The 27319-nt window shown below is 46.4% G+C and overlaps 2 protein-coding genes and 1 pseudogene across 3 annotated transcripts, besides 1 other annotated feature; 1 reads left to right on the top strand and 2 right to left on the bottom strand.

The window, feature by feature from the left end:
• Positions 1–11308: 11308 nt before the first annotated feature.
• Positions 11309–14250, bottom strand: NCS57_01478000 (Zn(2)-C6 fungal-type domain-containing protein; the record flags this gene model as incomplete). Its single annotated transcript, XM_053064369.1, has 4 exons — positions 11309–12013; positions 12087–12453; positions 12520–13891; positions 14004–14250. The coding sequence occupies 4 exons, from the start codon at positions 14248–14250 to the stop codon at positions 11309–11311; spliced, it is 2691 nt and encodes an 896-aa protein (XP_052906253.1).
• An 8125-nt stretch (positions 14251–22375) lies between these two features.
• Positions 22376–23900, top strand: NCS57_01477900 (BZIP domain-containing protein; the record flags this gene model as incomplete). The annotated part of the gene is made up of 4 exons (XM_053064368.1): positions 22376–22390; positions 22474–23257; positions 23307–23526; positions 23588–23900. 4 exons carry the CDS (start codon positions 22376–22378, stop codon positions 23898–23900), a joined length of 1332 nt encoding a protein of 443 aa, XP_052906252.1.
• A 1100-nt stretch (positions 23901–25000) lies between these two features.
• On the bottom strand, positions 25001–27019 carry NCS57_01477800 (annotated as a pseudogene). Its single transcript has 3 exons — positions 26789–27019; positions 26504–26715; positions 25001–26459 (listed from the first exon to the last, which is right to left on the bottom strand).
• Positions 25001–27019: a sequence feature.
• Positions 27020–27319: the final 300 nt, after the last annotated feature.

Here is a 27319-nt window from a genome sequence, read left to right as displayed (position 1 = left end):
GCTCTGGCGCAAGAACCACAAGAGGGGCCGCATGTATGTATGTATGTATGCCAAGAGGAGCCGCAGATAGCCCTCAACTTCTTCTCCCGGGTAATATCACGGACCAGGGCCCATATCCTTGCGACTATGCCGCAAGACGTACTAGGCTCGTGCGCGCCAGGGATGAGAAATTATTCCACAGCTCAGGGGCACATAGGAACTTCTTTCTTTCTTCTTCATCTTTGATATAAATAGCATCTTAGACTAGATAGCTAGAGTCTAGCTACTAGAGGCTATTCATAACTAAAATCTAAACTCGACGCATAGAACGTGCCGCCTTTGCTTATCGGTCTAAGCAGCATGGTTTATAATAGTACTCCAGTAACTAATACCAAAAGAGCCAATCTAAGCTTCAAACTCGGCCCCTCCTAATAGCTCCCAGAAGGCTTTTCGTCATCTAGTGTCGGAGTGCCATCACCTCCGGCCCCGCTGTTTTGACCTTAGCAAGATAACCAGAACCTTACGAATGACTTAAATACTCACTCCGAACTAGAACTCCCTCCACCACAGTACTTCTTATATATATCCGGCGCCAGAAGCTTCTCGACCTTAGAGCACTTAAGCTCCGCCGTGCAGTATTGCATCCACGACGCATCAATCGTCGACCCAGACGTGCCCCAGATCATATCCTTCGAGTTATAAATAGTCTTACATTGCTGCGTCCCGTCGAAGCCTTCGTTGTTGCATATGCACTAGGCGAATTTTGAATCGGTGTCGGCGGCGTCGACGCACCAGTCGAAGACGATATCGAGGCAGGACTAGCAGTCCGCGTCGAAGCCCGACTATAAGACATTCGACGCCGAAATAGGCAATACGAGGAGCAGAACGAGAGGCAAGAATCGTCGCATTATAGCGTGTTGAAGGATCAGATGTAGTTTTTGATACAGAGGTGCAAAGAGGATAGACTTTAGGGTTAATTGCAGAATCCCATCGGGCCCATTGCGAGATCTTCCCCTATTTCAACAAACTTGTTTTTGATGCTGGGGGACTTAGTAGTAGAGGCACAGCACTTCAGCCCACCAAGGCCCGCAGCTGAGTCGGCTTGGCAACGCCACAGTAGGAGCCTGCAAAATCTCGTCCTATCATGCCTGCGATGGATAACGCCGCACGGTCTATGCACCGCGGTGGCCACCCTTAACTTATCGCCAACGAGTCGAACACCCGTGTGGCGGACAAATAACACTAAATTACCCCTTTATAATGCCTCGTAGTTTCTACTGCTGCCTAAATGGTGCTGGTGCCTGCCGGCACCTTGAAGTGTCCGCTCCATCTGACCTAAATATCCTCTCTGATGTCTATGGCCCCTGACCAGCACGTGTTTGCACGAGTCACCGAGCGCTCATACCGAGGGCAATACCTATGACTATCTCCAGGCTAGGACCAGGTATCTCGCGTTATATAAGGGATCTTAAGATATCAGGGATCTTACTCGGGATATCTGCTGAGATTTCTCGTGCATAATTGTCTCTAAAATTAGTGAACCCGAACTAAGGTGCTAGCAACCGGGTTCTTCTTGTCTAAGGTCATTCTAAAATTAGAAAACCGGGGCAGTGAGGCTGTTCAGGCTCCTCGGATTGACGCATCTTCAAGTGTACCCAACTCAATCCCCTTATCCCTCGGTCTGAGTAAAATAGGTGACAGATGATGAACCCTTGGGCTTGGAACAGGAGCCAGTTTGGGGTTGGGAAAAGGGTGGTGCTCGGTCTATGCCTGTAAGGAACGAAAAGGTTCTTTGTCGCATATCACCACTTGCGATTTCCATCCAACACGGATTTCGTCTTCTATATAAGACAATAACGTCATTCTCTTTTGTATACCATCCCCTAACACTTAGGGTTAAAAACTTTTCACAATAGCGAGAATAAATTTTTAAAATAATAGCCTCAAAACAGAACTCATACGCCTCTCTAATAGGTTAATTAAATAGCCTGAAGTCTAGCGCATCGCCTAGTGCGTTTTTAGACCATTATGGCGACCTCGTGGCCCCAAGAGGTGGCCTGGCCCGCTGAATTCCGCGAGCACGCCACGCAACTTAGCAAATACCTCAGGGAAGCCCTCCTATGTATCGAACGCGCGAGAGACTAGCCTATTCCCTAAGGCCTAGTCAAAGTCATAGCCATAGGCGTACTATCCCTTATTAATAAGATCTATAATATCCTAGACCTCGATATCATATGCGACGCGCTCTAAATAGCAAGAACTGAATCGAAGATTGCGGCGGAAAGCACGACGTAGGCTCTCAACGATATTAAGATAGAACTCAAACAGGTAGCAAATACGAGCTAATAGGCATTAGAAGGAATATACGAGAGCCATAAAGCATAGAACGAGATAAAAGCGGCAGCCAGAGAATCAACCGATATTAATAGAATAGTTATTACGATGGTGAGAGATATTAAGAACGTGGACCAGCGTAACCAACCGAGCCCGCTATGGACTTACGCATCTATAGCAGCCGGGAATAGGCTAGCTACTAGTATATATAACCCATTAAACTAGCTCAAGGCGTCGCCCACGTAAGTACTCTATGAGATTATCATGAACATTTAAAACCCACTCACCATAGCTAGCCCATAGGTGATAAACCCCTATAGCCTAAAAGCATATATAGACTATGCTATAAAATAAAGTAGAAATAAGCATATAGAGAATATTAAGATAGTATTAACTAATTAACTTAAAAGCAGTAACCTTAGTATTAAGACGGCTATAACCTCTAATATAGAGGTGCTCTAATAGTTCACTAAGGACTAAGAGCATAGGCTTAGCAATAGAGCCGTAGTGCGTATTCTAATATATAGAGTTCTTATATATGGCATTTATACTAACTTGATAGATATAAGCTAATTTAAGGACATTAGAGATATTATTCTTAAGGAGAATAAACTATTTATCCTAAGCGCCGGGATAAAATATATTAGCTAGCTCACGAGGAAGTCTATAGTAAAGAATACTTTCTTGATTATTATTAAGTTTATAAGACCCTAAGATACTAATAAAATTATTAACGAGGGACTAATTTAATAAGGGGAGGTCTTTTAATGCGAGCTATATAATAGGTCGTGCTAACTAAGGTAATACTTTGGCTATTAAGGATATAGCTATATAGGAACCTAGTGCAAGGCAATAATAAGATGCAGCTACTATGCTTAGGAATATATGTCCTGTGATTGCCCTATTAAGTCTAATAAGAGCGTACCTAGAAAGTGCGCTAACTATAAAGGTTAATATGAGGCCTAGAGTAACTAATATATAATTAAGAAGGAGGAAATGGCTAAGGTTAAGGCCGCCTACGCCGTACGTCCTAGGTACCACTTAGAGCCGTAAGGCAGCATAGTAGCTAGCTAGGCGAATCTATGCATGAGAGTCTAGGAAGAACTAACTGAATGAATTATCCGGGAAGGAATACTATCTCTCGTACCTAACCATAACTAGTAGAGCGGGTAAGGAAGAAGTAGGTTACTGATAAAGAGAGGGCAAAAGAGAGCTAATCCTAGAGCTAATATAGCTGCCTTAAATGAGGTTAAAAACGTAATTATAATTAATATGGGTAATTAGCGGCCCTAAAGAACTATAATGCTATCTAGAAGGGCACTAGAAGCCCTTGATGCGAACTTAGCATGACTATATAGTACCTACTAAGCGGATAACATAGACATTAATAACCGCGAATAAGATATATAGAATTACTCTTAATATTATAGTATAATATTAGAAAATCGAGAGATATTATTATAGCTACCCTCTTATGGGACCTAAGGGTAATAAAATTCGATATTCTAGCTATTTAAGAACCATGGGCTAATCCCTTTATGTATACTATATATTACCTAGCAAAAGATTAGTTCTATTTATACTACCCCTAAAATAAAGGCAGCGACTTAGTAAGGGTATATCTATATATTAATAAACGCCTTAATTATTTAAAATAGTAATTTAAATCGTATAGTTAGGATCTATGCATAGTAACGATAACCTTCGGACAAGGAGACGAGATAAGAGAGATTAAGCTATATAATATCTATAACCCTAATTGAATAGTAGAAAATAGGCAGAGCGTGCTACCCTAACTACGAAGGATACTTAACTTAGCTTAGCAAGTAGATTAGATATTAATTAGAGACTTTAACCTATACTATGAGATATAGGGAGGCTCTTATATCCCTTGAATAGAGGCAGAGGTAAAAGATCTCGTTGAAATTATAGAAGACTATAACCTTATAAATACTTTAGTACTAGGCACTATTACATACGAAGAGAGCAATAGGCAGATAACGATTGATCTCTATCTGGTTACTCTCGGCCTAGTTGATCAGGTCATTAGATGTAAAGTAGACTATGATCTTAATCATGACTTAGACTACTGGCCGATTATAACCTTCTTTGATATATTAGTTAAATAGCTTAGTAGAGAGCCTAGTAGAAGTTAGAAGTCGATAGATAAAAAGAAATTTAGGTCTATGGTCCTAAGTAAGCTACCGCTGCAGCGGAGACCGAGAACCTGAAATGCATTTAATTGGTACGTAGGGGAAATAATTGTAGCGCTAAAGAGTGCAATAGAGATAGTAATACTATGAAGGGCATAGTTACCCTAATCTAGACCCGGCTGGGATGAGAAGTATACGTAAGTGCTGGCTAAGGCTAAGCGCCTTAGGCGACTCTATAATCTTTACTATATAGAAGAAACATAAGAGGTATACCGAGTAGCTAGAAACTATAAGGGCAAAGTAATTAAGAAAGCACTAAGAAGAGCGCATTGAGAAAAGGTAAAGAGAGCTTTAGAGTTACTAGAGGCTCTCTAGAAAATGGCGAAATAGGCTAGAAATAAGACTATTTAGGCACTAGAGATAATACCTATACTGGAGTACCTAGATATTGAGTTGGGGGAAATGGGTGCTAAGCCGTTTTGGGCCATTGGGCAATTTCTTGTACGTAGAAAAAGAGTCAGAGGCCTTAGACCTTTGACCATCATCATCATCATCTTCAGTGGTCGGATCAAGAACGGGGAGCTTTGGGCTTCCTTTTCTCGAGAAGATCTTCATTACTATTGTAAAATACCTTATTTTTAAGAAGGTCTTTTATAAATAAAATTCTAGAAAAATACGCTTATAAGATATAAGCCTAGGATTTTATTACCCTATACTTTAGCTTATGCGCTTTTTATAAACTGCTTACCTAAGCAATAACTGCTTAGATAAGCAAGATATAAGGGAGTGTTAATACTGCCCTTTTTGGACTTATTTCCCTTTTAGGAAGGTCACGTGACTTCGGACTTAGGGCTTTATTATAAGCCCGATAACACCGTTAAGCCCGTCTCCTTCTATAGGGTATTTCCTATCTGGTTTTAAATATCCTAGTTTAAAACCCTATAGGTTTTAGTTTCTATTATGCCATGACTCGGCTTTTAGTTATCCGTTACTAGCAAAACTAATAGGGTTTTAAAGCCCGGAATTAGAGCTATCGGACGGTATAACTTTTATCCGAATCGGGCTAATAGATTCCGAGTAATTTGCTATATAAGCTATATACCTTCTCTTAGAGATAGCTCCTTAGATCTAAAATGAATACAAGCAATAAAAACACCAATCAGAAGCTGGTCTTCTCTATTTTGACCCTATCTTACTTTTGACTTACTTTTATTGCTCTATGATTCCTTACCTAGCTAATCAGCTTTATATAAGGACTGATTCCGCTGCCTATTCTCCTCCTATCTCTATTACCTACCCTATAGTCTTTGAAGACTATATTTCCTCTATTTTTCAGTCTTTTACAACTATCAATTGATCATTTGCCCCTATTATTTTATATGGTATTCAGTTCACGGGAAAAGTACGTGAGATCCTTATTTCGAAAGCTATTAGAAGAAAGTCACGTCAAAAGTTTTGACCGCGGTTGGTGTGTTCTGTTTCTCTAACAAAATATCTCTTAGATGGTCTTAGAGCTAGCGGAAAAGGCAGAGATCTTTAAGAGAGTATTCTTTTCCTCCCTACTAGAGGCAGAGATTAGCGATATTAAAAACGCGATTTACCTAGACCGAATAATGATACTATTTATTATAGAATAAGAAGTAGAGAGAGCTATATAAGAAGCCTCGCTGCTTAAGGCCCCTGGCCCTAATGGCATCCCGAATAGAGCATTATAGCTAGTAGTGATATAGATTAAGCCTTACCTATTAGTAATCTTTAATTAGAGCTTTAATCTCGGCTATTACCTGCATTACTTTAGGGAATCGATAATAGTTATACTTAGGAAGCAAGGTAAAGATAACTATATTATCCCGGGGTCTTACCGGCTGATTAGGTTGCTAAATACCATGGGCAAGATTATAGACGCTATAATAGTATACCGCCCAAGCTATGTGGCAGAGACATATAACCTGCTGCCTTTGACCTATGTGGGAGATAGAAAGTTAAGATCTACTAAGCACGCTGTGTATTATATTATCGATAAGATTTATAAAGCGTGGAATAGAGGCCGAGGGTAGGTAGCTAGCTTACTCCTGCTCGACGTCTTAGGCGTATTTGATAATATATTACACTAGTGGCTCCTATATAACCTATGGAAGAGGAAGATTAATGAGAAGACGGTTAGGTAGATATTAAGCCTCCTAGAGGACCAGCATACTAGGATCTCTGTCGATAGGTTTAAAACCGAGTTATATAAAGTATGCATGGGAACTATGTAAGGCTCGCTACTTTTACTAATTCTCTATATCTTCTATAACATAGACCTAATCGAGAAGTGCAACCTAATAGATAATACCTTGGTAACCGGGTTTATTGATGACGTAGCAATCCTAATATAGGGAGATATGATCGCGGAAATATATACTAAGCTTTAAGGGGCACTTTAGATAGCCAAGTAGTAGGCGAAAACCTATGTATTGGTTTTTTTACCTAGTAAGTTTTAGCTTATATATTTTACTAGGGCTCGCACTAGAATAAATACCCGGTAACTACTATAAATAGCCTGGGGTGAGATCCCGGTAAAGCTAACGTATAAATACCTAGGTCTTATTATAGACTCGGCGCTATAATAGAAGCCCTATATAGATAAAGTATAGCGAAAGGCGATAAAGATAATCTTAGCCCTTAGTAGTCTAGGCAGCTTAACCTAGGGCCTTACCCTATAAGATATGCGAAAGATCTACCGAGGGGTAGTAATACCATAGATTATATATGTATGCTTAGCCTGGTCAAACTTAAACTAGAGAACGTAGACTATGCTATATCTAAATAAGACACTGGCATAGCTACAGAGTCTATAGGCGCGGGCAGCTAGGGCAATATCTGGCGCCTATAAGGCCATATTAGCCCCCGCTCTAGATATTAAAATATACCTCCTTCCTATCAAATATTAAATCTGGAAGTATAATATTAACTGCCTAGAAAGAATTAGCAATGGGAAATAAGAACCTTAGCGTAACTCTGGTTAAGCGAGAGAAAAAAGGATAAATATAAGCCCGCGCAGAGTAATATAAAAGGCTATATAGGACGAAGGAGGATTTAATCTAGAGAAAATAGAAGTTATTACACCGCATGTTATCCCACTATAGTAGATAGGCCTAGAAACATTTATTAAAGAGAGCATTAAGAAGGCATAAGCGAGATACTAATATAGCACTAGCAATAAGCCAGATGCCTTATATATATATACGGATGGAAGTAATATTAATAGCCATATTAGCGCTGCTGCTGTATATACTACTATTAACTAAACTAAAAACGCCTATATAGGTGATAATTCCGTATTAATAGTATACGCCGGTAAACTATAGGGAATTTCCTTAGCTCTATAGCTTGCCTGGGAGGATAGAGATAGAGGCAATGCTAGAAAGAAAGTCTTAATATATATAGATAACTAAGTAGCTATTCGGTCAGTGGCGAGGCCTAGAGGCAAATCCGGGTTATACCTTCTCTAAGATATTACATAGCGAATATAAGAACTATAAACATAAGGTTTAACTATTGAGATTAGATAGATCCCGGCCCATAAGGGGATATATAGTAATGAAGCGGTTAACCGAGCGGCCAAAGAAGCCATAGGATAGCGACAAAGAGGTCCGCTGGGACTAAGGGCATAGTAACCCCCCGTATTATATTCCTTGAAATCTATGTTAAAACTATGGTCGCGTATGTCACGGCCCATGCCGCGATCGAATGCGTGTCGCCACACGGCACGGATCAACGTATTCCGCTCACTCGCACCGAGTGAGCGGGACCTACTTTCTCACTCCGGGCAAGTAAGAATGCAACACTATCTCACGATGGGCATCGTGAGATGCTCCCCAGACCCTACCTATAAAAAAACCACACAACATCCCTTAGACAGACACTCTCGCTATCCCAGCTTTCAATATAACTTGATTACTCAAGAATACTTCTTGACATTATCAGACGTGATTCGCCACCCTACACTCAGTACGCCACGCCCCGTTGCAACTGCCAACATAAACCAAATCAGGTTACGGTTTACTACGTTGGGAACCTTGACCGTCACAGCGTAGAGTTATTAAATAAAGATAGCAAATATAGTAGTAATAGGAAACCAGGGGCCAGGCAACCTTTAGGCACACACTAGAGCCAACACTGAAAGTACTATAGCTATATAAGCACTTTAGTAAGAGGCAGAGCGCTATTTATATCTAACTCTGGATAGAAAAGATTGGGATAAATAACTTCCTCTTTAAACGAAGAGTGCTAGGAGTTACTGACCCGAGATATAACTATAGCGAAGGATAGTAAATAGTCGCTTATATCCTGCTTTAATGTAGGAAGCATACTATACTTTGAAACTAGGAACTAGGCTAATTTCTAGGATATTAAAATCTCTGATAATTATTAAGTAAACGTAAAGTAGTAGCAAAGATTATCAAATTCATAGAATAAACCTAGGTCCTTAGGCAATTTAGGACTAGTCCGTAATCAGATGAAGCTAAGCACTAGGGGAGACTATAGGTAGGAGGACATATACACGGAGCATATAACTCGCCCCGTAAGAGCCTAAAATCATATATATATTAGTATTTAGAACCGCGATCTATAGAGGTTACTAGCTAGTTATAGATAGAGGTTTAAGGAGAGAAGTAGGAAGTCTAGAGGCAGCTGGCCAAACGCTAGTTAGTATTTAGCGAAGTGGGGCGCAATAGATAAACATTCGGGGCGCCTCGGCTGCCGGCTAAACCCCGCTTACCGGGCATAGCTGCCGGGGAATGGTGGCTAAAACCGAGTAGGAATAGAACCTGAACCTAAACCCCCAATACTTAAAGAATCATACCACTTAAAGCATAGCACAAAAAAATCGTCGCCCCATACAAATTCTACGATTTTATTTGCACCGCGTTTTGCCATAATGAAGCCATTCACGAAAACAAAAACTTACGGTACATTATTTTTTGCGTACTGTCTTACCCCGGGCCATTTTTCTTCCGACTTTTTGACGTATCATGAGGGTTTCAAGACTTTGAAAAATTTGCATTTCTCGCTCTTTCACCTTTCGACTCCCATAAAGTTAAGAAGTGTTGAAAAGTAACCACTGCACCAAAAAGCAGGTGCCGCACCTTTAGTTAGGTACAGCAGCTTCAATCCAGTATATGCATTATTCAACACGCCCCTTCAGCGAGGCTCCCCAGGAGGCACGCTGGTAACCTTCTCAGCGCGGAATCACTCCTTATTTCCGGGTTTCGAACGCTGGGTCTTTAAGGTGCGGTTACCCAATCGGGTAGCTACAGGTGTGTCGCATATCACCACTAGGTTCGTGCGACTGGATATGAAACGCGGCCCGTACTTTGGGGTTGTGTATCCGGTTTCACATCCAACTTGTCGCATCAAGGATTCCAATCCTAACGACATGAGCTTAAATAGCTCTGCCCGAACACATGGCTGTTCAATTTCTTTTGTTCTTTAGATAATTCTCATCAATTGACTGGTGCCATCAATGATCCCTGCGGAGCCAATTGTCTGACAATGAGGCTAAAATTAGGCAAGGATCGCGATCATCCTGAACTTGTTCACAATGAACGGGAACGGCTTCAACTAGCATCAGGCAGCAGCCTGCTGTCAATGAAATCGACAGATTGAACACAAGTATAAGAGACCGACCTTCGTCGCTCCCTAAGATAGAATCAAGCAACGCAATGCAATCTCTTCTGATCACACCCTACGTTGCACATCTCGTCTTTTGAGGCCTTATCTACTTTGGTTGTGGCGCTCCTTAGTGTCACGGCTCATGCCGCGACCGAATGCGTGTCGCCACACAGCACGGATCAATGTATTCCGCTCACTCAGTGCGAGTGAGCGGCACCCACTTTCTCACTCCAGGCAAGTGAGAATGTAATACTATCTCACGATGGGCATCGTGAGATGCGCCCAGACCAGTGATCGGAATTGTCTGGTCTGTCTTGGTCTCGGTCTGGTCTAGACCGCCAAGACTTGGTCCGGTGTCACGAACTCACGTGACTACGTGTCAGCATGCCCGTAAAGTGTATCACGTGTGGTAGCACGTGATACTGGATATTTCCCCTGAGCAAGGGGCAGATCGATCTTGTCCTTCTTTTTGATCTCTTTGCGCTACGTCTTGTACCTAGACCCGACCCTTAGTATCAATCAATTGGCGTTCCATTGACTACGATCCCTCACACCTTTGCTGCATCATGGTCATGCTGACACGTGATCACGTGAGTTCGTGACAGACCAGACCAGACCAGACCAGACCATTCCGATCACTGAATGGAATGGGTATTAATAACCCGGATATCAAGCAGGTAGTGCAGTGGAAACAACCACTCTACAGTTATACTCTCAATCGCGCCCTCATCCGCTGAACCAGAACAAAAAATCTCGGGCGCACGCCATTCACAGATCTGGGATAAGCCTAGGTTATCGCCAGAGAGCCTCCAGGGGTTACCTAGAGAGTAGGGCAACTGGTTGGCGAGAAAATTTATCCCTGGAGGAGCTGCTAGAGTGACTGTAGACGTTGTGGACAGGGATGAAGAGATTGGGATTGATTTCGATGAGGAGGATTGAGACGTATAATATAAAGAGGTATATTTTGAAGAATTGAGCATATATATATACAACATCTACCTTCCCTACCTGCCCACTACACGGGCTATGACGCCCGTCAACCAGCCAACGCAACCTCAACCAAACTCAATATAGGGCCTAGGTTGATCAAGTCAACGGAGCAAACGTCTTTTAGCTGACCGACTCGATTGAATGCTGAGGTTGGGTGGATTGCGTTGATCGCCACACTGGCCTTGGTGGAACGCCTACATCTGTGACGTCGGCCGACGCTGCAGCACGGGTTGACTCGAAAGCATGCCCATCATGCTGGCAGGGTCATGCATCTGACTCGGCACGTTCATCATTGGCTGGCCTTGCTGATGCATCGTGTATAGCGGAGGCTGTCCGAAGATCTGGCTTTCTACATCGTCAAACATTCCTGTTAGGAAGAGTTGCATGTCTTGACTGTGATCACCTATGCTGACTGGCTGGTCCGTTTTGCCTGGGATTCCGCGTTCTATCATGGGCTGATTCGGGTACGCGAATGGGTCCTCTGAAGGGAACATGAGAGGGACGAGCTTCTTCACAGGGTTGTGAATGCTAAGCGGTTGTCCTGTGTAGGATTCGCGTCGTGCGCTTGTTGCCGCTCTGCTAGTTGATTCCGACGTGCTCCTCTGTATGCCAACCGTTATAAAGTCATTGAAGTTGGTTGAAAATCCGCCATCCTGGAATCCCTGCATGGCATGTAAGGGGTCCATTGTGGCCTGAGATAGGGTCATAGGAAAAATGCTGGTTAAGGTCTGGCCTCCGCTTGTAGAGCCAGCAGCACCAAGGGACAACATGGTCGCTGGTATCGGGGTCCGATGAGTCGACCCAGACGAAAGCGGCCCTGAGGGGTGACACCTCTTCGTCGTGGTCGCTGGTCGCATGGGTTCAGCGTCCAACTGGTCAGGAAGCTGATCGAACAGAACCTATATTGATCGTATTAGCAATCTAACCATATACGTAGGGGCACATGTATCATCCCTGGAGAGCATTGGTCACCCCCTCGGCGGACATGCTCTTTTCTGCCAGTGCTGCAACCATCTGTCTTCCGGCCCGAGCATCCGCGAGAACCGCGCAAGATCCAGGCTTCTCGGGGTTTTCTGTGGCATAAAACACAAGAGAGAGGACAGCAAAGAACTCGGTATACAGCATGAGCCAATAAGGCCCACTGAGCGCACGCTGTTTTCGGATCTCCTGGCCAATATGCACAATGTTGCGAGACACGCTGACTGCTGCTGCTGCGCATGCATATGATAGCTCGTCGGCCTTGGTTCCTTGGCTTAAACGAGGAGAGATGTAGTGCAAAAAAGGCCGGTATAGAACAAGTTGTACATGCGCATAGGCAAGTCTCAACAAATGTCGAATCCTGCTCATGGGATCAGCGTTCTTATTCGGGCTCCATTTTCAGTATCTGATTGAGTCGATAACCTACCGGGCCGTTTCAATCGGACCCTCACTACTCGGCCGCCAGTGCTGGGGCAGCCTCTCAAACCAAGAATGTAGATCCGCTTCGATTTCTCTGACTCGCTCGTAGCTGATCAAATAGGTCAAGGCGGGTTTGTTGTCTTTCGTCACGCTTTGACCCAAGCCCTTGGTAGGATACACGTATTTTGTGACCTTGGATAGGATTTCCGTCAGTTCGGAATGTGCATTGAAGGCCTGGAAGAAAGATGCTGATCCAGGAGGTGGCTGGAGAATGCCCGTAGGGGTGATATATTCATCGTCGACCTCGGCAGGAAAAGGCTGGTTAATATCGTCGACGCTGAGAAGGAGAGGAAAACCGAGTAGCGTCGAGATGTAGATATCCATCTGTCGAATGACATAAAAAACGCGTTTTCGGACTTCTTGCTCAATGGCATTGATCTTTTCGTGTTGCAGGTGCCGATGGAGGCCTATTCGTAGCGACGAGCGGAGCGCGATGCCGATGAAAGAGTAGCAGCTGCTGAGGTTTGATGTAGCTTGAAGGAACAAAATGATAAATAGTAGGGCTTGTAAAGATATAAGATCGCGGCAGTCTGTTATATCTTGTAATACGGATCGTCCCGCATTGTAATACTTCAGACCTTCTTCTGTTGCTTGTCGGTATGCCATGCTTCCTGGGTCGTTGTCGTCGAGATTGTTGTACATGCACCCTAGTGCCATAACAGAAAAAAGCAGCCCAAGATATTGGGTTTCCTCCTTGGTGAGATTATCGAGCGGCCGGTCGTAAATCTTCTCCATCTGGTCATAGAAAGTGGGTATATGGACAATGCGGACTAGACAGGTCGCGCAGCTGAGGGAATAGTAGCACAGATTACGGGCAACATCCTTGGGAGGCAGTTCGGGATAACTCGGGACAGCTGAATATGGTGGACCGACGGAAGAAAGTAAGGGCGATTCGAGACCTGGTAGTCGTTCGGGGCGAGGTAAAAGCGGTGCCTTAACCGTTGGGCCTAGCATAGGCGTAAAATGTTCCTTCATCCGTCGCAAGAAGACCACACCGGACGAGATACCGTGAAAGTCCCAGCTGCCCCTGTCGTCGAGGTCAAGCTGGCCGACGGAGTCGATCATGGAAGCAAGGTGGGCATCGTTTGGATCAGGCGCAGCGGGTTGTGTGTGTGGGGCCTTGGCGACTTGAGCACGTGCATTTGCTCGATTGCGAAACTCTTGTTGGATGGCTGGGTCGAGGTTGGGATCAGCCAAATCGACATCGGGCAGGAACATGTGAAGTAGGGACTCGGCGCGTTGTAGACGGCTCTCGAGGGTTTCGATGTACTGTGGAGCCGGATTTCTCCATCTATTGGAGGGTTTGTCGTAGGTGCATTCTAAAGGGTCTTGTCAGCTCGCGCGTCACAGCTAGAGATGAAGGACTCGGTGCCGGGGGAAAGGGAAGTGATTGATCGAGGGGCTGTGGGGCTTGTCGAGTCGACCGCCTACCATAACTGTACCCTGAGCAGTGTGTGCATGGCTGCTTGCCGTCACACTTGATCTTTTTCCAGCGGCATTCGTCGCAGGCGCGCCTCACTCGTCGTCGCTTTTGGGTTGGCTGTGGCGGCGCGTTGGACCGGTAGTTGCCATCATCAGCATCGTTATCCGACTTGGTGCTCACTGACGAGGAAGGGCCATCGCTATCCTGCCAGTCATGGGTCGACGACTGGCCGGCATCCTCCTCAGTAAGCGACATCTCAGGCTTGATTGAATCAATAGAAGGTAATTTTGATGGTTTGAGATGGGGCGAGTTGGGAGGAGAGTCAGAGGGCTGGGAACGAGAAATCAAGCAGTGCTTGCAGGGGACCCAATACACCATCGCTGATTGAATTCGCAGACGCAGAGGTCCAAGCGGAGTAGAGGTGAGTTCAAGAGTGACGCTCAGGCGTCGAATGGGACCCTGGAACAGACGGACAGGCAGAGGGATTCGCAAACGTTTTTCACTTAGCTACAATAAATTCTCCGACCACACATTACGCCTCCACCGCTAAGGGCATAAGCATCGTTATAACGACGGAAAATTTGCTTTTACCCGCACACAGACGTCAATCTAACACATTCCCAACCTCCCTGCTAATTATTTGTCACAGTGTGTATTTTAGACAATTGGTCGTGTGCTTGTTATAGCAATATCCTTCTAGCTACTCCAGCATAAGGACGTACAGGAACTTAGAGCAGGGACCTGACGAAACCAAGAATATACACACATCCAATCAGACCCATCAGAGAATTCGGGCTCGTGACACAAGAGGATTTGCACGGCTATCGGGTTGATGCATAGTGTGAGGGACAAGGGCGTTTACGAGCCATCTCCACTCAAGGCACAAAAAGGGGCCAGAACAAGAAAAAACAACAGAAGAATCGGAGGAAACAATGACGAAGTTCCGGATTAATTGAACACCGACCTAACTACATCTGTGCGTGCACTATTCGTCATTACGTCTCTTAACAGTGACACTACGTTGAGAAGGGGGTCGGTTGGGACGTTCGATAGTCAAGACGAGTAATGAGATGCAGATGAGGTCGCACGCACCGGTCCCTCAGGCCTTGTTGGCGAGCTTGATCTTGGCTTGGCATGGAAGTCTAGAGTACTTAGCTGAAATAATACCTTGCCATCACCTATACGCCAAGATCTTGGCAGAACCTTGGCAGCCAACAAATGCCTCAAGTGTTTTGCCGTCTGACAGGATGCCTCCCAATCATTGGCCAACCAAGTTCTTTCGCTGGAGCTTTGCCAGCTTTCTCACACATGACCTCAGATGTGGAAAACTGAGCTCGCGCTGGCCACTTGGTTGGTGTCACTACGTCAGTGATTCGCCTCCACAGTCCCGTTGTTGTACAGAAGACAATGGCATTTACACTTCAGATTGAGACAAGCCTGGTGTCGGGTCGTGTCATACATGACTGCCTTAATGTGTGCATCCCTGTTGCAGCCACTCGGTAGCGAACTGCGCATCAGCATATGCGGGGCGGGTGGGGGAATCGCTCGGAGCGGAGCAAGATGCTGCGCACGGTTCATGTAAAATTTGGGGCCAAAAGTCTGCGAACAAAACCCCACACCGCGTCATCCGGCGCGTCACCCTCCGACACGCGTTGCATCTTCAACCTTACACAATTTCTTCAAATTATATCTTCTCAGCCTACTTTTGGTACCATTATAAGCGCAAATCGACGACGAAACCAAGAATTTAGTGAGGTTAAAAGAGCTCTTATTATCAATGAGATCAGCAAGGGAAGAACCCACCGCGATGTCGCGCAAGAGTTCAAAACGACACCATCGACTACGCATAAGATTGTAAAGCGCTGGAAAGAAGACGGCACGATTAAAAAGAAACCCCGTGAAGGCCGGCCAAAGAAGCTTACGCCTTCTGATATTAAGTATGTTATTGTCTTACTTAAAAAGGACCGAAGGATTACATATGACGCGTTAGTTGGCGCGTTAGGTGGTCAAATATCGCGTATGATAATCAAGCGAATTGTCTGCATATTTTACGGTCGCAAATGGAGAGCTATGCAGCGGATACCTATATCAAAAGAAACAGCAAAATAGCGGCTATAATGGGCGGAAGGTTGGGCCGGCGAAGAAGACGAATTGATGGAGGTATGGCTATGTAAAGATAGAGTGTTATTTTGGTCTGGTTAAAGTTCACCAAGCTAACCCACCCTCGAGATAATCTTCTTAGATGAATCAACCGTACAGTCGTAACCTAACTATAAACGCGGCTGGCTCTTCCGGAAACCTCACGAGAAGTTCTTAAGGGGATTTATGAATATCACGGTCCACGGGAAGAGTAAAATATCAATCATGGTTTGGGCAGCGATCTGGAGAGGCGGAAAATCACACCTTATTATCATGGAGCGCGATCAATAGGCAAAGCGGAAAGGATACTCGGCTCGCAGCTATCAACAAGCTTTATTAGAGGGTTTATTTCCTATTTATGATGGCACACGACGATTTTAGCAAGATAATGCCCGAATACATACAGCTCAATCAACCCAGGCGTGGTTGATGGAGCACGGCATTGAGTTTATTGACTAGCCGGCACACTCGCCGGATCTCAACCCTATTGAGCACGTATGGAAAGCTCTCAAGGCCAACATGAGGAAGATGTTTCCTCACTTAGAAGAATTGAAGGATAATGAGGCTGACAGGGAAGAATTGATCAAATGCCTGAAGAAGGCGTGGGATGCAATAACTCCAGAGCAAATTACCACCCTCATTGACTCAATCCCTCGTCGGCTCGCAGCCGTGCGACGAGCCAAGGGTTGGTATACAAAGTATTAAAGAGCGAAAGCAGGGCTATAAGCTGGTATAATTATCTTCTTAATTGACCTTTATTTCGCAAAGTTGTGTATAAGTGAAGTTATGTGGTGAAAATGTAATGGGGGGGGCTGGGGTGGCGTGTTCGCAGACTTTTGGCCCCAAATTTTTAGCACATCTTGTTGGAGAAGTGGCATGCATGATGATGTTACACAGGCAGCCACCTCAAGGGAAGATGTCACCCCATGATACCTTAATTGTCAGAACAGCGTTACAGATCTGTTGCAGGATCAGCAGGTCTAGTATATTGGCCTTGACCCCCCTCAGATACAAAGACAACGGAGGAGAACGAACAACGAAAGAGGTCGAACAGAAGGAACCTGATCAATACACTCAAGATCATCCCAATATCATCTTTCATCATTAGTGACCTAGTGAGAGCGCGCTGTCTGACAGCTGTCCGGTCCCCTTGCAAAGACTGATAGCTCTGGCGGCTGCACTGCCGCGCCTGCATATCCTGCTGATGAAGCGAATAATTGTCAGTGATGTTAAAAGGTCTAAGTTACATGTGTCCGAGAGGAGCACAGCTCCTCACATAGTATCCACATCCCTGCCACCAGCAGATCGGACCATCTTAGTCATACAGTCTCAACACCTGCTGATGGGCAACAGGCTAGCCACGGACCGTAATTGAGCCGATGCTATGCTGGACATGCTAGGAGAAGGATGGCTGCGAGCAGAATAGCTTCGAGATGTTGTAAGTATTGTAAATATCGGACTAGGTGAGGCCTGCCTGCAACTACTCCTACATAACCTAGTTCAGCACGTCCTATGCCCCAGTAGGGAACCTATCCGGACAGACATACTGACATATATATAAAACCAAGCGTCGTTTATTATCTAATATCACTAGGTGGATCGTCTTCCCAGTGGTCGCTTTCGAGTCCTCTATTAAATCCTCTATTTTAATCCATCTTAATAATATCACTGCTAAATAAGATCGCAGATAAAACTTAATATTTACCGAAAGTAAGCGAGCATAATTATCCTCTATTTTTCTATCTTTTATTATAAAAAGGAGCATAAATTATTATATACTTACTAAAAAGAGATTAAAAATCTAAAAATGCGATAGAAAATGCTAAAATTATAGCTACTATAAACGAGTAATAAGACATAGACAATATATATAAAACCTCTCCCCGAGAATCTAGATAACTCTTAAGCAGGGTTAGCACTACTATCTCAAAACCATAAATCCTCCTAATAGTCTATAAACTCTCGCACCTAGCTAATATCTTAAAATTATTATTAATAAGACTAAAAATAATTAGGGATAACTTTATAGCTCTATAGCGCTTTAAAGATTACACCTAAAGCTACTAATATTATCGCGTAGTAAGATACGAAGGTTACTATCTTTGCTAAGGTTATCTAAAACCCCCTTATAGTCAGATTGCCTATATTAATAGGAAGTAATATTAGCTATATTCAAGTGGCACTCGCTACTTAGAGAGCGTAGTCTAAGTTTTTTACTAGAAGAAAGAGCAATTAATTACCTTATCCCTAAGCTTAACCGAGTTTGCGGTATTTCTAGCGTAATTTAGAGTTTAAGCTAGGTAAATAAATTAGTGCACTTATTATATATTAGCTAAAAGAACCTAAGCCTTGGCATAAGAAGGGAGTTACTTATTATAGCTATTATCTTAGTTAGTAATATTAATAAATTTAAAATTGCAAAGTAGCTACTTAAAGTTAAGCTTATTATAGAAGCGGAGGGAAAGTATCATATAGGCTTTAAGTATATTAGCTTCGGCTTCGGCGTAGGCCTTAGGAGCTAGCGCGGCAAGAGTAGTAATAGTAATAAGCCCGAGGATAGCAGCGAGAGAGATCTATATTATTATTAGGTGAGTAACTTAAGTACTTTTACTATAGATGAGGGGGCTGAGATTAAAGGAGAGGCTGCTAGAGCTATGAAGTCCGTCGGTTATGGTATTAATATAAGATAGATTCATTATAAGGAAGTTTCAGCTATTTATCTTCGTAGAATCAATACCTCATCTAGATGTCAGCTCTAGGTCTAGAGTTTTCTAAAGTAAGCACAAAGAGATTATTGAAGGGCGTATAACGAATAATTGTAAGATTGCCAAGGCAATTCCCTTGGCCGGATCAAATACGGCTCAATCAACAATGTTCTCGACTCTCTGAGTCGCCCCACCACCGTGCCCATCCATGCTCAATAAAAATTGGCTTTTCGAGTTCGAGGCGCTATTATACTTTTTTCAGGTTCGTCCACTGCGAACGCCTCTAGTCGCTAACCGGGCGGTGCAAGACTATCAAGCCGCTAGACCTGGCAGCAAAAAGCAGCGAATAATAAGGACTATATATCTTAGAACTAATACTTAGGGAAATAATGTTGCGTTAACTAGCTAAACCAGAATATAGCGCTTAATGGCGTCGCGATATCCCCTCTAATAACCTCTTCGGCGCGCGGTTTTCCTTACACTCCTGGGGTTCGAATGGACAAGAGTTTGCCTTATGGTTGCCTCTGGCTTGAACTGAGTTCCCCTACGCGCCCGACATTAAGAATTGCTACCATGTCGCACTAACCACTTAGACCAGAGTGAAAAGCGAAGTGTATACTCACCTGTGATAGAGGAGGTTTGACTTAGAATAGCTGATCTCTCTAAGGCTTGCTGTGGGCAGGTGCTGCAGAGTAGTTTGGAAGCATGTGGACAGGGATGGCTGACTGTGTTGACTGTGCTGACTGTGCTGACTGGGCTGACTGGGCCCTAACACAGTAGTGCGCTCTGACATCTGAGAAGCTGATGTATCGTCAGCCGAATTCCAAACTTGCACACCAAGATCTGCTCGACCGGCTCCGCGGCGGGGCTTAGACCCAGCGCCGGTGTCAGCGGCACATTCGATTCCGCCATGGTCTTAAAGCGGGCTCGTTGTCAAAGTCAATCACACTGATCTCAGCTCCTAGAAGTTCCGGGGCTATCGCCATGAATCGCCCACGCTACTATGCATCTTCTAAATTATCGGAATGTGTGACGGTCAAGGTTTCTAGAGTAATAAAACGTGATCGGATTGGTTTATGTTGGCAGTTGTACTAGGCGTATGCTGAGTGTTGTTGGATTGCGCAGGAATGCTGAGTGCACTTGATAACAACTTGTTACCATGCACAACCACCCTTTCGCCAGGCAAAAAAAAAAAAAAGCACCACCAAAACTCGACAATTTCACTTACACGAAAGTTAGGCAAAATAAATAGCTACCTAAAAGAAGTTACCTCTATTGATTATAGAAATGATTAGAGGTAATTGTTTTGACTCTATAAGGCTGTGCGGGGTACGCGATATATGCAGGCCGTGCTATTGAAATATTATCAGTTTAATCACCAAGCTCCTCATCGCTCTTTCTCGTGTTTTTTGGTCTTTGCCTTTGACAGCGAGAAAAAAATGCCTGTCTCGCGGCTTCGATGGGAATATACAGAGGATGACATAGCTGAGGCTATATTAGATATTACTGATAATGGCTTTTCACCCTCTCAAGCGGCTGAGAGACGGGGAGTGCCCCGAAGGACTCTCATCGACAGACTTAACGGCCAGACAGCCGTAAAAGAGCAGATTCAGCCTCGCCGACATTTATCCAAGAATCAAGAGGACAGATTGGCTTTCTGGATCCTCCGTCAGGAATCTCTAGGCTATGCTCCGTCCCACAATCAGATCCGCGCTTGCGTCACGGGCTTATTAAGACAGGAGGGCGAGCATCCCATTAGGACGCAATTAGGTGACTAGATTTCTTAAGCGCCGCATAGACCTGAAGACCAAGATGGGTAGACGCCAAGAAGCCAAAAGGTTCGACTCTTTCACGCCTAAGGCAGTTCATTAGTACTTTGATATCAGGGAGGGCCAGTATGGCTGGATCAAGCCAGAAAACACCGTCAACGTTGACGAAGGGGGTATTATGACTAGTTTCGGTGAGCATCTATATATATACCTTATCAGTGCCTGAAATTTGGCCGACTAATCCTTTTTATTTAGGCTTAGATAGCCTGGTTATTAGAAGCGCGGACCTAAGGCGGAAGGCATTTCTCAAAGGACCCCAAACTCGGAATTGGACTTCATTTATCAAAGCTATCACTACTGACGGCCGCGCCTTAATCGCTAGCATAATCTTCCAGGGGAAAGAACTCCAGAAACAGTGGTTTCTTGAGGAATTCAAGAAGATAGCAGACTAGTATTACATAACTTCGCCTAACAGGTAGACAGACGACCATCTTAGCATTAAATAGCTTAAAAGGGTCTATCTGCCCCAGACCAGGCCTGCCAAGGACTCTGACGCGAGACTGATCATTTTAGATGGTCATAGGAGTTATGCAACGGTATGCTCTTCCTTTCCTTCAGCTCAAGATCACTACTGAGCGACCGAAGGATGAATGGATGGCCACGTGCTTTTTGAACAACGTTTATTGTTGCTATCTGCCAGCACACTGCTCTCATGGGCTCCAGCCGTTGGATAATGGAGTATTTAATGCCTCTAAAGCTGCATATCAACGAGAGTTGGAAAAGTTCGCTTCACTGACTGATTCCACTCCAATGGATAAGGTCAATTTCATCAGGGCCTACGCCAAAGCTCGTCGAGTTGGAATGACTAAGAACATACTCTCCGGCTAGAGGATTACTGGGAACTAGCCGATCTCACGTGCCAAAGCGCTACGACACCCAGAAATCCAACAAGATAGGCCAAATGGCAGCCCAAGAGCGACTCCTAAACCCACGCCGTATTTTGACTCGGACGATATACCAAAGACGAGCCGTCAAATTCGTGATCTTGGGCTAAACAAAACACCAAAGATACGAAGACGGTATAACGTAATAGCAAAGGGCTTTAAGGCTCAACAGCAGACGGTAGCGGCGCATACTGCGAGGATTGCTAGCCTAGAGGAGGAATTGGCTCGCCTGAAGAGAGGGAAGAAGAGGAAGGCGGTGCCGAATCCTAACAAACGTTTTATGACTCTTGGTGAGACTCTAGCTGCCGGGGAAGCCATCTCCGAAGAGGAGACTCAAAATGTGCCTGTTGCGGTGGAACGTGGTCGTTCAGGGGAGCCGGAGTCAGAATCGGAGGCTGCGTCGGTCATTAAAGTCAGAGAGGAAACCATACCCCATCAACTAACCACGCGGTCAGGGTGGCTTATCAAAAGACCCAGGATTCAATAGAGAGATGCAACTATTATTCATAAGACGCAAATTCTTGCTCGCACCTATCAATTTGGCCAAGTTCTGTGTAAGTAAACTTGGTGATTTTTGGTGGTGCTTTTTTTTTTGCCTGGCGAAAGAGTGGTTGTGCATGGTATCTCTTTGGCCGCCCTGTCCCATATCGTCGCAGTTGTAGACGGCTGTTAGGCTGCCCTTTTTACCGTCGTCACCTCGGACCTCATTTGACTTTTTGTCTTGTTCCATCCTTGCCTCTTGATACTGCCACCCACCCCACTCGTCCATTCGCTCAACGTTGCATATACTACATCATCGTCATCATAGGGACTTCAACAATTGATGCTTCTGCCGCAGGTGAGCCAAAGTCCCCAAAGCGCTTGTGCCTCGTCTTCTACCGTGTTAACAGCAAACTGGCAACACACCTGACTACTTCACAGTTCAGCCCGGCGGATCTCAGTCTGGAGCCCAATCCGTTCGAGCAGTCCTTCAGGGGCGCTCCAGAAACACCAGGAGCAACCAGGTTGCCCTCGGTCGCTGCATTGACGTCAGCTTCATCTCTCCTGCCCAACAGTAACATGACGCCGTTCAACTGGGGAGGAGGTTCGCTGTGGACCGGGCCTCTGAGCTCAGGGATGCTCTCTGAGCAGGCCAATGTTTACATTGACGGTACCCCCCACCCTCGTGGCGGTTCCCCTACACCCCACGAGTCCTCTCTAAATAAGGGCTTGACACCGAGCGGCAGCGATTCTATGTTCCCTGCCCAAAGCCCGAATTTTCAACTTTCTGCTCAACTCGCTAGCGGCGGAGCTACGCCCAGCACTCTCGACTTCCACCGAACTACTATGAGCGCTGCGGCCAAACGTGATCAGAACGGTGCTCCTCTGCGATCACAAGGACAACAACCACCACCTTCGCCTCAGCAACAGCAACCGTCTGTTACCTTTAAACCCCAAGAAATGCCCAACGGCGCGACCACCGCCAAACCCGAGGCGAAGCCTGCATCGGGCACTTTTGGCCCCCACAACAACGACGCTGCGAATGGTCTATTCATGTTTGTCCAAGGTAGGAACGGCGCCCAGAGTACAAACCAATTCGCCGTCACTTCAGGCGCCCCCGGCCACGCTCGCCCTGTCCCCGTCGCTCCACAGAATATGAACACTTCGCCGCACATGTCGAGTGTTAATGGAGGCTCAATTGGCTCTGCGCGCGGCATGAGTGAGGGTAGTATTGCTTCCGATGAGAGCGAACAAGGCTAGGCCCAATACGCGAGGCAAGGGCAAGAGAAACATCCCTCCCACCAACGGCCGACGGAAGGCGGATGAGCCCCCAGCCAAGGCTCCCGCTAATAAGAAATCCAAGACCAATGCTGCTGCTGTCAATGGTGACATGGATTTCTCTGATGACGAGTCCAAGATGAAACTGGAGGAGGGCGGATCCAAGTCAAAGATGACGGACGAGGAGAAGCGAAAGAACTTTCTCGAACGCAATCGGTATGTTCTTGGACCCTTGATTGTTCTGTATTGAGACATGTGTACTGACTCTTTGAACCAGCGTCGCTGCCCTCAAGTGCCGTCAGAGGAAGAAACGATGGCCTACCAGCCTGCAGACCAAGGTTGAGATGTTCAATACGGAGAACGATGCCTTGACGGCGCAAGTCACCCAACTCAGAGAAGAGGCGGTCAACCTAAAGACACTTCTTTTTGCCCACAAGGACTATCCAGTTACGCATCGGCATGGTCTCCACGGTGCCTTCGTGTCGCAGGTCATTGAGCCCATCAATTCGCAGATGAACCCCTATGGTATGGCTGCACCGACGCCAAACCAGGTCATGGCTAGCCAGGGTGTGCAGCGGCGTTTCTCATAGCGCGAGCGCCTGCCTATTCCGCCGTCCGGTCTAGAAGCTCAACGCATTCAGTTGAGTGACAGCTCTCTGTCTACCGGGGTTGGCAGATCTCCGCGTCTAAAAGTTGGACGGGATCAGTCTCTTTTGGACAGTCAGTTGCTTGATGGACCTATCCACCCTTTGCTTGCTAAACTTGCTCAACCAGGGGACGATGACGTCCCCCCAAGGTAATTCTTATTATACACATATACAGGGGGCTCTAGGGGTTGCTGTTCCGAAGGCCAGCTGGCTCATATATTCGCTTCATCTTCTGGGCTGTACAACAATTGATGATGAATGGAACATCCGGAGGGGGATGGGTGTCTGGGCTTCACGGATAGCGGACGAGTGTAATTGGAGACGAGTTCGCGGCATTCTTTAGGAGAACGCTATTCTCAGAGCGATTGTGGAGGCAGACATGAAGAATATATAGCTCTGGGTTTAGCCCTCGTGTGCGGGAGTTACGGCATGCTGGGCTGCGGGTCGTGACGCCCTACTGCCAAACCTTAGCCATTTTTATTGCTCGGCTGCTGGGGGATAGACTACGGCAGCAGCTTTGGAGATCGAAGTGAGAGAATGCTGACTACTTAAAACCCATGGGTTGACTATCGTGGCAATGACCACACTGGGCCCTTGATCCCGCTGATGGGTATGAGTCTCGAAGAAATGTGCTCTTTTAAGCCGATGCCATGCTAGATAGTGGAGGAGGGGGAGTTAACTGTAACTTAACTACCTCAGCACGCCCTAGCCCATCTAGTGGGCTTTAGCGACCTCAAGGCCGCCCGGACGGAAAACACACATACATACATAGGAACGAGACTGCATCACGGGGATGAGCAGCGTGCCACAGTCCGCAAGAGGCGTCTCCACCCTTTCTACAAACAAGGCAATTTTAACCAACTGTTCCAGCATCACTGTGCTTCCCTGCATATTTAGTCCCGCGAGTAACAGACAGCCCGGAAAACACAAAGATATAAGCTGCGACTCGAGTCACCCCCCTGGGTATGCGATCCCAGAGAGAAGAGATAGGCAATGGAAATCGAATGAGGACAGCCACAACAGTAGCGGACCGCAAGGCACACTTAAGCACCAGGCATGCGCAGGATGGGATACGGTGGGGAGCACTGATGAGGAGTGCCCAGTCCATTGGCAGGCCCCTTGGGGTTCCTGACGTCCACGTCCATGGCGTCATCACTCCGCCATCGCTCCTCCTGCTCCTCAACGTACTCCTTACGCTGGAGAAGTCCTCGAACGTACTCACGCAGGGTCTCAATAACACGCATGTTCTCAAGCCATCGGGCGTACTGCTCCTCACGCTCGCGGATCGTATCACTAACGTCAGAGTCTGACGACGGGGAGCCAACCGGCCGAGCGGATTCGCTTGCTTTGAGAGTCGAGGCGCCGCTGGAATCCTTGTGGGGTACGGGAAGAGGGTACCCTAGTGCTCGCTGGAGCATGCCACCGGAGTAGCGGCGGCGCTCGCTATTCTCAAAATTAGGTCCCAGAGCAGTGGTCGCAGAGTGACCGAAGCCCTGGCTGACGGCAGGCAGGCCAGCGGGGAGAGTTGGGTACGTGACCGAGGCCGTGGAGCCGTGACGGGGCTCGGGACACATGGCCGACGATGAAGGGCCGGGGGAGTGGCCGGAAGTGTACGACAGAGAGATAGAAGGGGGTGTGACAGCGGGAGTACTGGTGGGGGAAATGGCCGTTGCGGACGAAGCTATTCTGGCCGCAGAAACGGAGTGATTGACATTAGCGACGATAGGAATTCCACCAGGCGAACGGTGAGACGTAGGAGGCGAAGGAGTATTACGGTAGCCGTTATAACCGCCCTCGCCACTGTGGATGTGGACACCAGCAGTCTCATGGCTGGCGTTCTCATAGATGGTATCCTGCATCTGACCCAGGACATTGTCGATGTGGATTAGATCCTTCTGAGTGCGCGCGTTAGGCACAGGCAGGTTGTACTGCTGAGTCAAAGGGTTCTGGTTAGGTGTAGGTCCAGCGTGCACAGTGACGGGAGCAGGCTGAGGCACATACTGCTCAGTGGCAGCCATGGCACCGTTGGGGATAGAGAGGGTGCCGTGAAGAGGCATCAAGGACTGGGCAATCTGGGCATAGGAAGAAGGATCAATCTGTCGGCGCTTGGCGCGCAAAAAGAAGTCGTCGATTATGTCATAACTGCGCTTGCGATCATAGTCACCGGCGGTAATGTAGCTGAGGTGCCCGGTGCGGGCGTTGTTGATGGGGGGTTGGTTGAAGTAGAGGCCATTGTTGGTAGAGGGTTGAGGAGCATAAAAGCCGCTAAGATGCCCGGCGTGGTGGGTGAAGGCGACGGCGTTAGCTGGCATCTGGCCATTGCCGTCATAGTAGCAAGAAGGGCCTGGAGGCGAATTAGCTTCGAGGTTAAGGAAATTAAACGACCATGGTGGTCGGAAGGACACAGCTGGGCTGGGACATACCCTTGGGAGGCTGGGGCCTATAGTTGAGCCTACCCTGATCCTGAGATGGTTGGAGGGGGACAGAGTAGTCGGCGTGGGTCTTGTCGCGTGTTAGTCTAATCAAAACACTGGGAAACTTCGAACCTGCTTGCCTTGGCGTGTTTCTTAAGATCCTGAGGACGCTTAAAGAACTTGCTACAGGACTCACACTTGTGAGGCTTCAAGGGCACATGAACACGGATATGCGAGGTCATGTGGTCTCGCTTGACCATGGTGGTCCGGCATGAGTTCCACTGACAAGTGAGGTTTAAATTGTTGGTGCTCTTGCGGCCAACATGACGCTCACAGATATGGTCCTATAAAGAGTCAGCGGCTCGTCTCCATATAACTGCGGAAGATACACACTCAGCCGTGGCGAGGGGAACTTACATAGAGCGACTCTGGGGTGGTTAACTTCTGGTTGCAGGCATTCCATCGGCAAAGGAGGTTGTCATCTGAGGTCGTCGAAGGAGCAGCACTGCTCTGGGGGGTGTTGGAGCTGGCAGTCGACGCAGGAGTAGCAGACTTGGAATCGCTGCTGGCGCTGCCAGACGAGGATGACGCAAACGATTGTTGATGCTCTGGCCCTGTAGAAGACATGACTGACTTGTGCGCGGAGTTTCTGTTAAGCAGGGGCCGCTTTTTGCGATATGCACATACGCTCACAACCCGCCGGTAAAGCGAGTGGGGCTACCAGGTGGTGGGTTTGAGTCGCGACGTTCAAAGGCACAAAGGAGATCTGGAAATGAACTACGAAAGGGGGAGATATTGCGGGGGCGAGCGCCCCCTTACATTTATGCAGAAATCTAGGCGAAATTGTAAGAATGAGCGGAAAGTCTTGGCGGTCTTGGTGAAAACTTTACGGGCTTCCTGCAGGAAGATACATGAACTTCAACGGAAATATTCGCTAAAAGTTCGTAC

Source organism: Fusarium keratoplasticum, chromosome 14 (assembly GCF_025433545.1).
Source record: "Fusarium keratoplasticum isolate Fu6.1 chromosome 14, whole genome shotgun sequence".
Lineage (NCBI taxonomy): Eukaryota > Fungi > Ascomycota > Sordariomycetes > Hypocreales > Nectriaceae > Fusarium > Fusarium keratoplasticum.
Note: the sequence above shows the minus strand (reverse complement) of the source record. Positions and strands in the feature narration are given on the sequence as shown.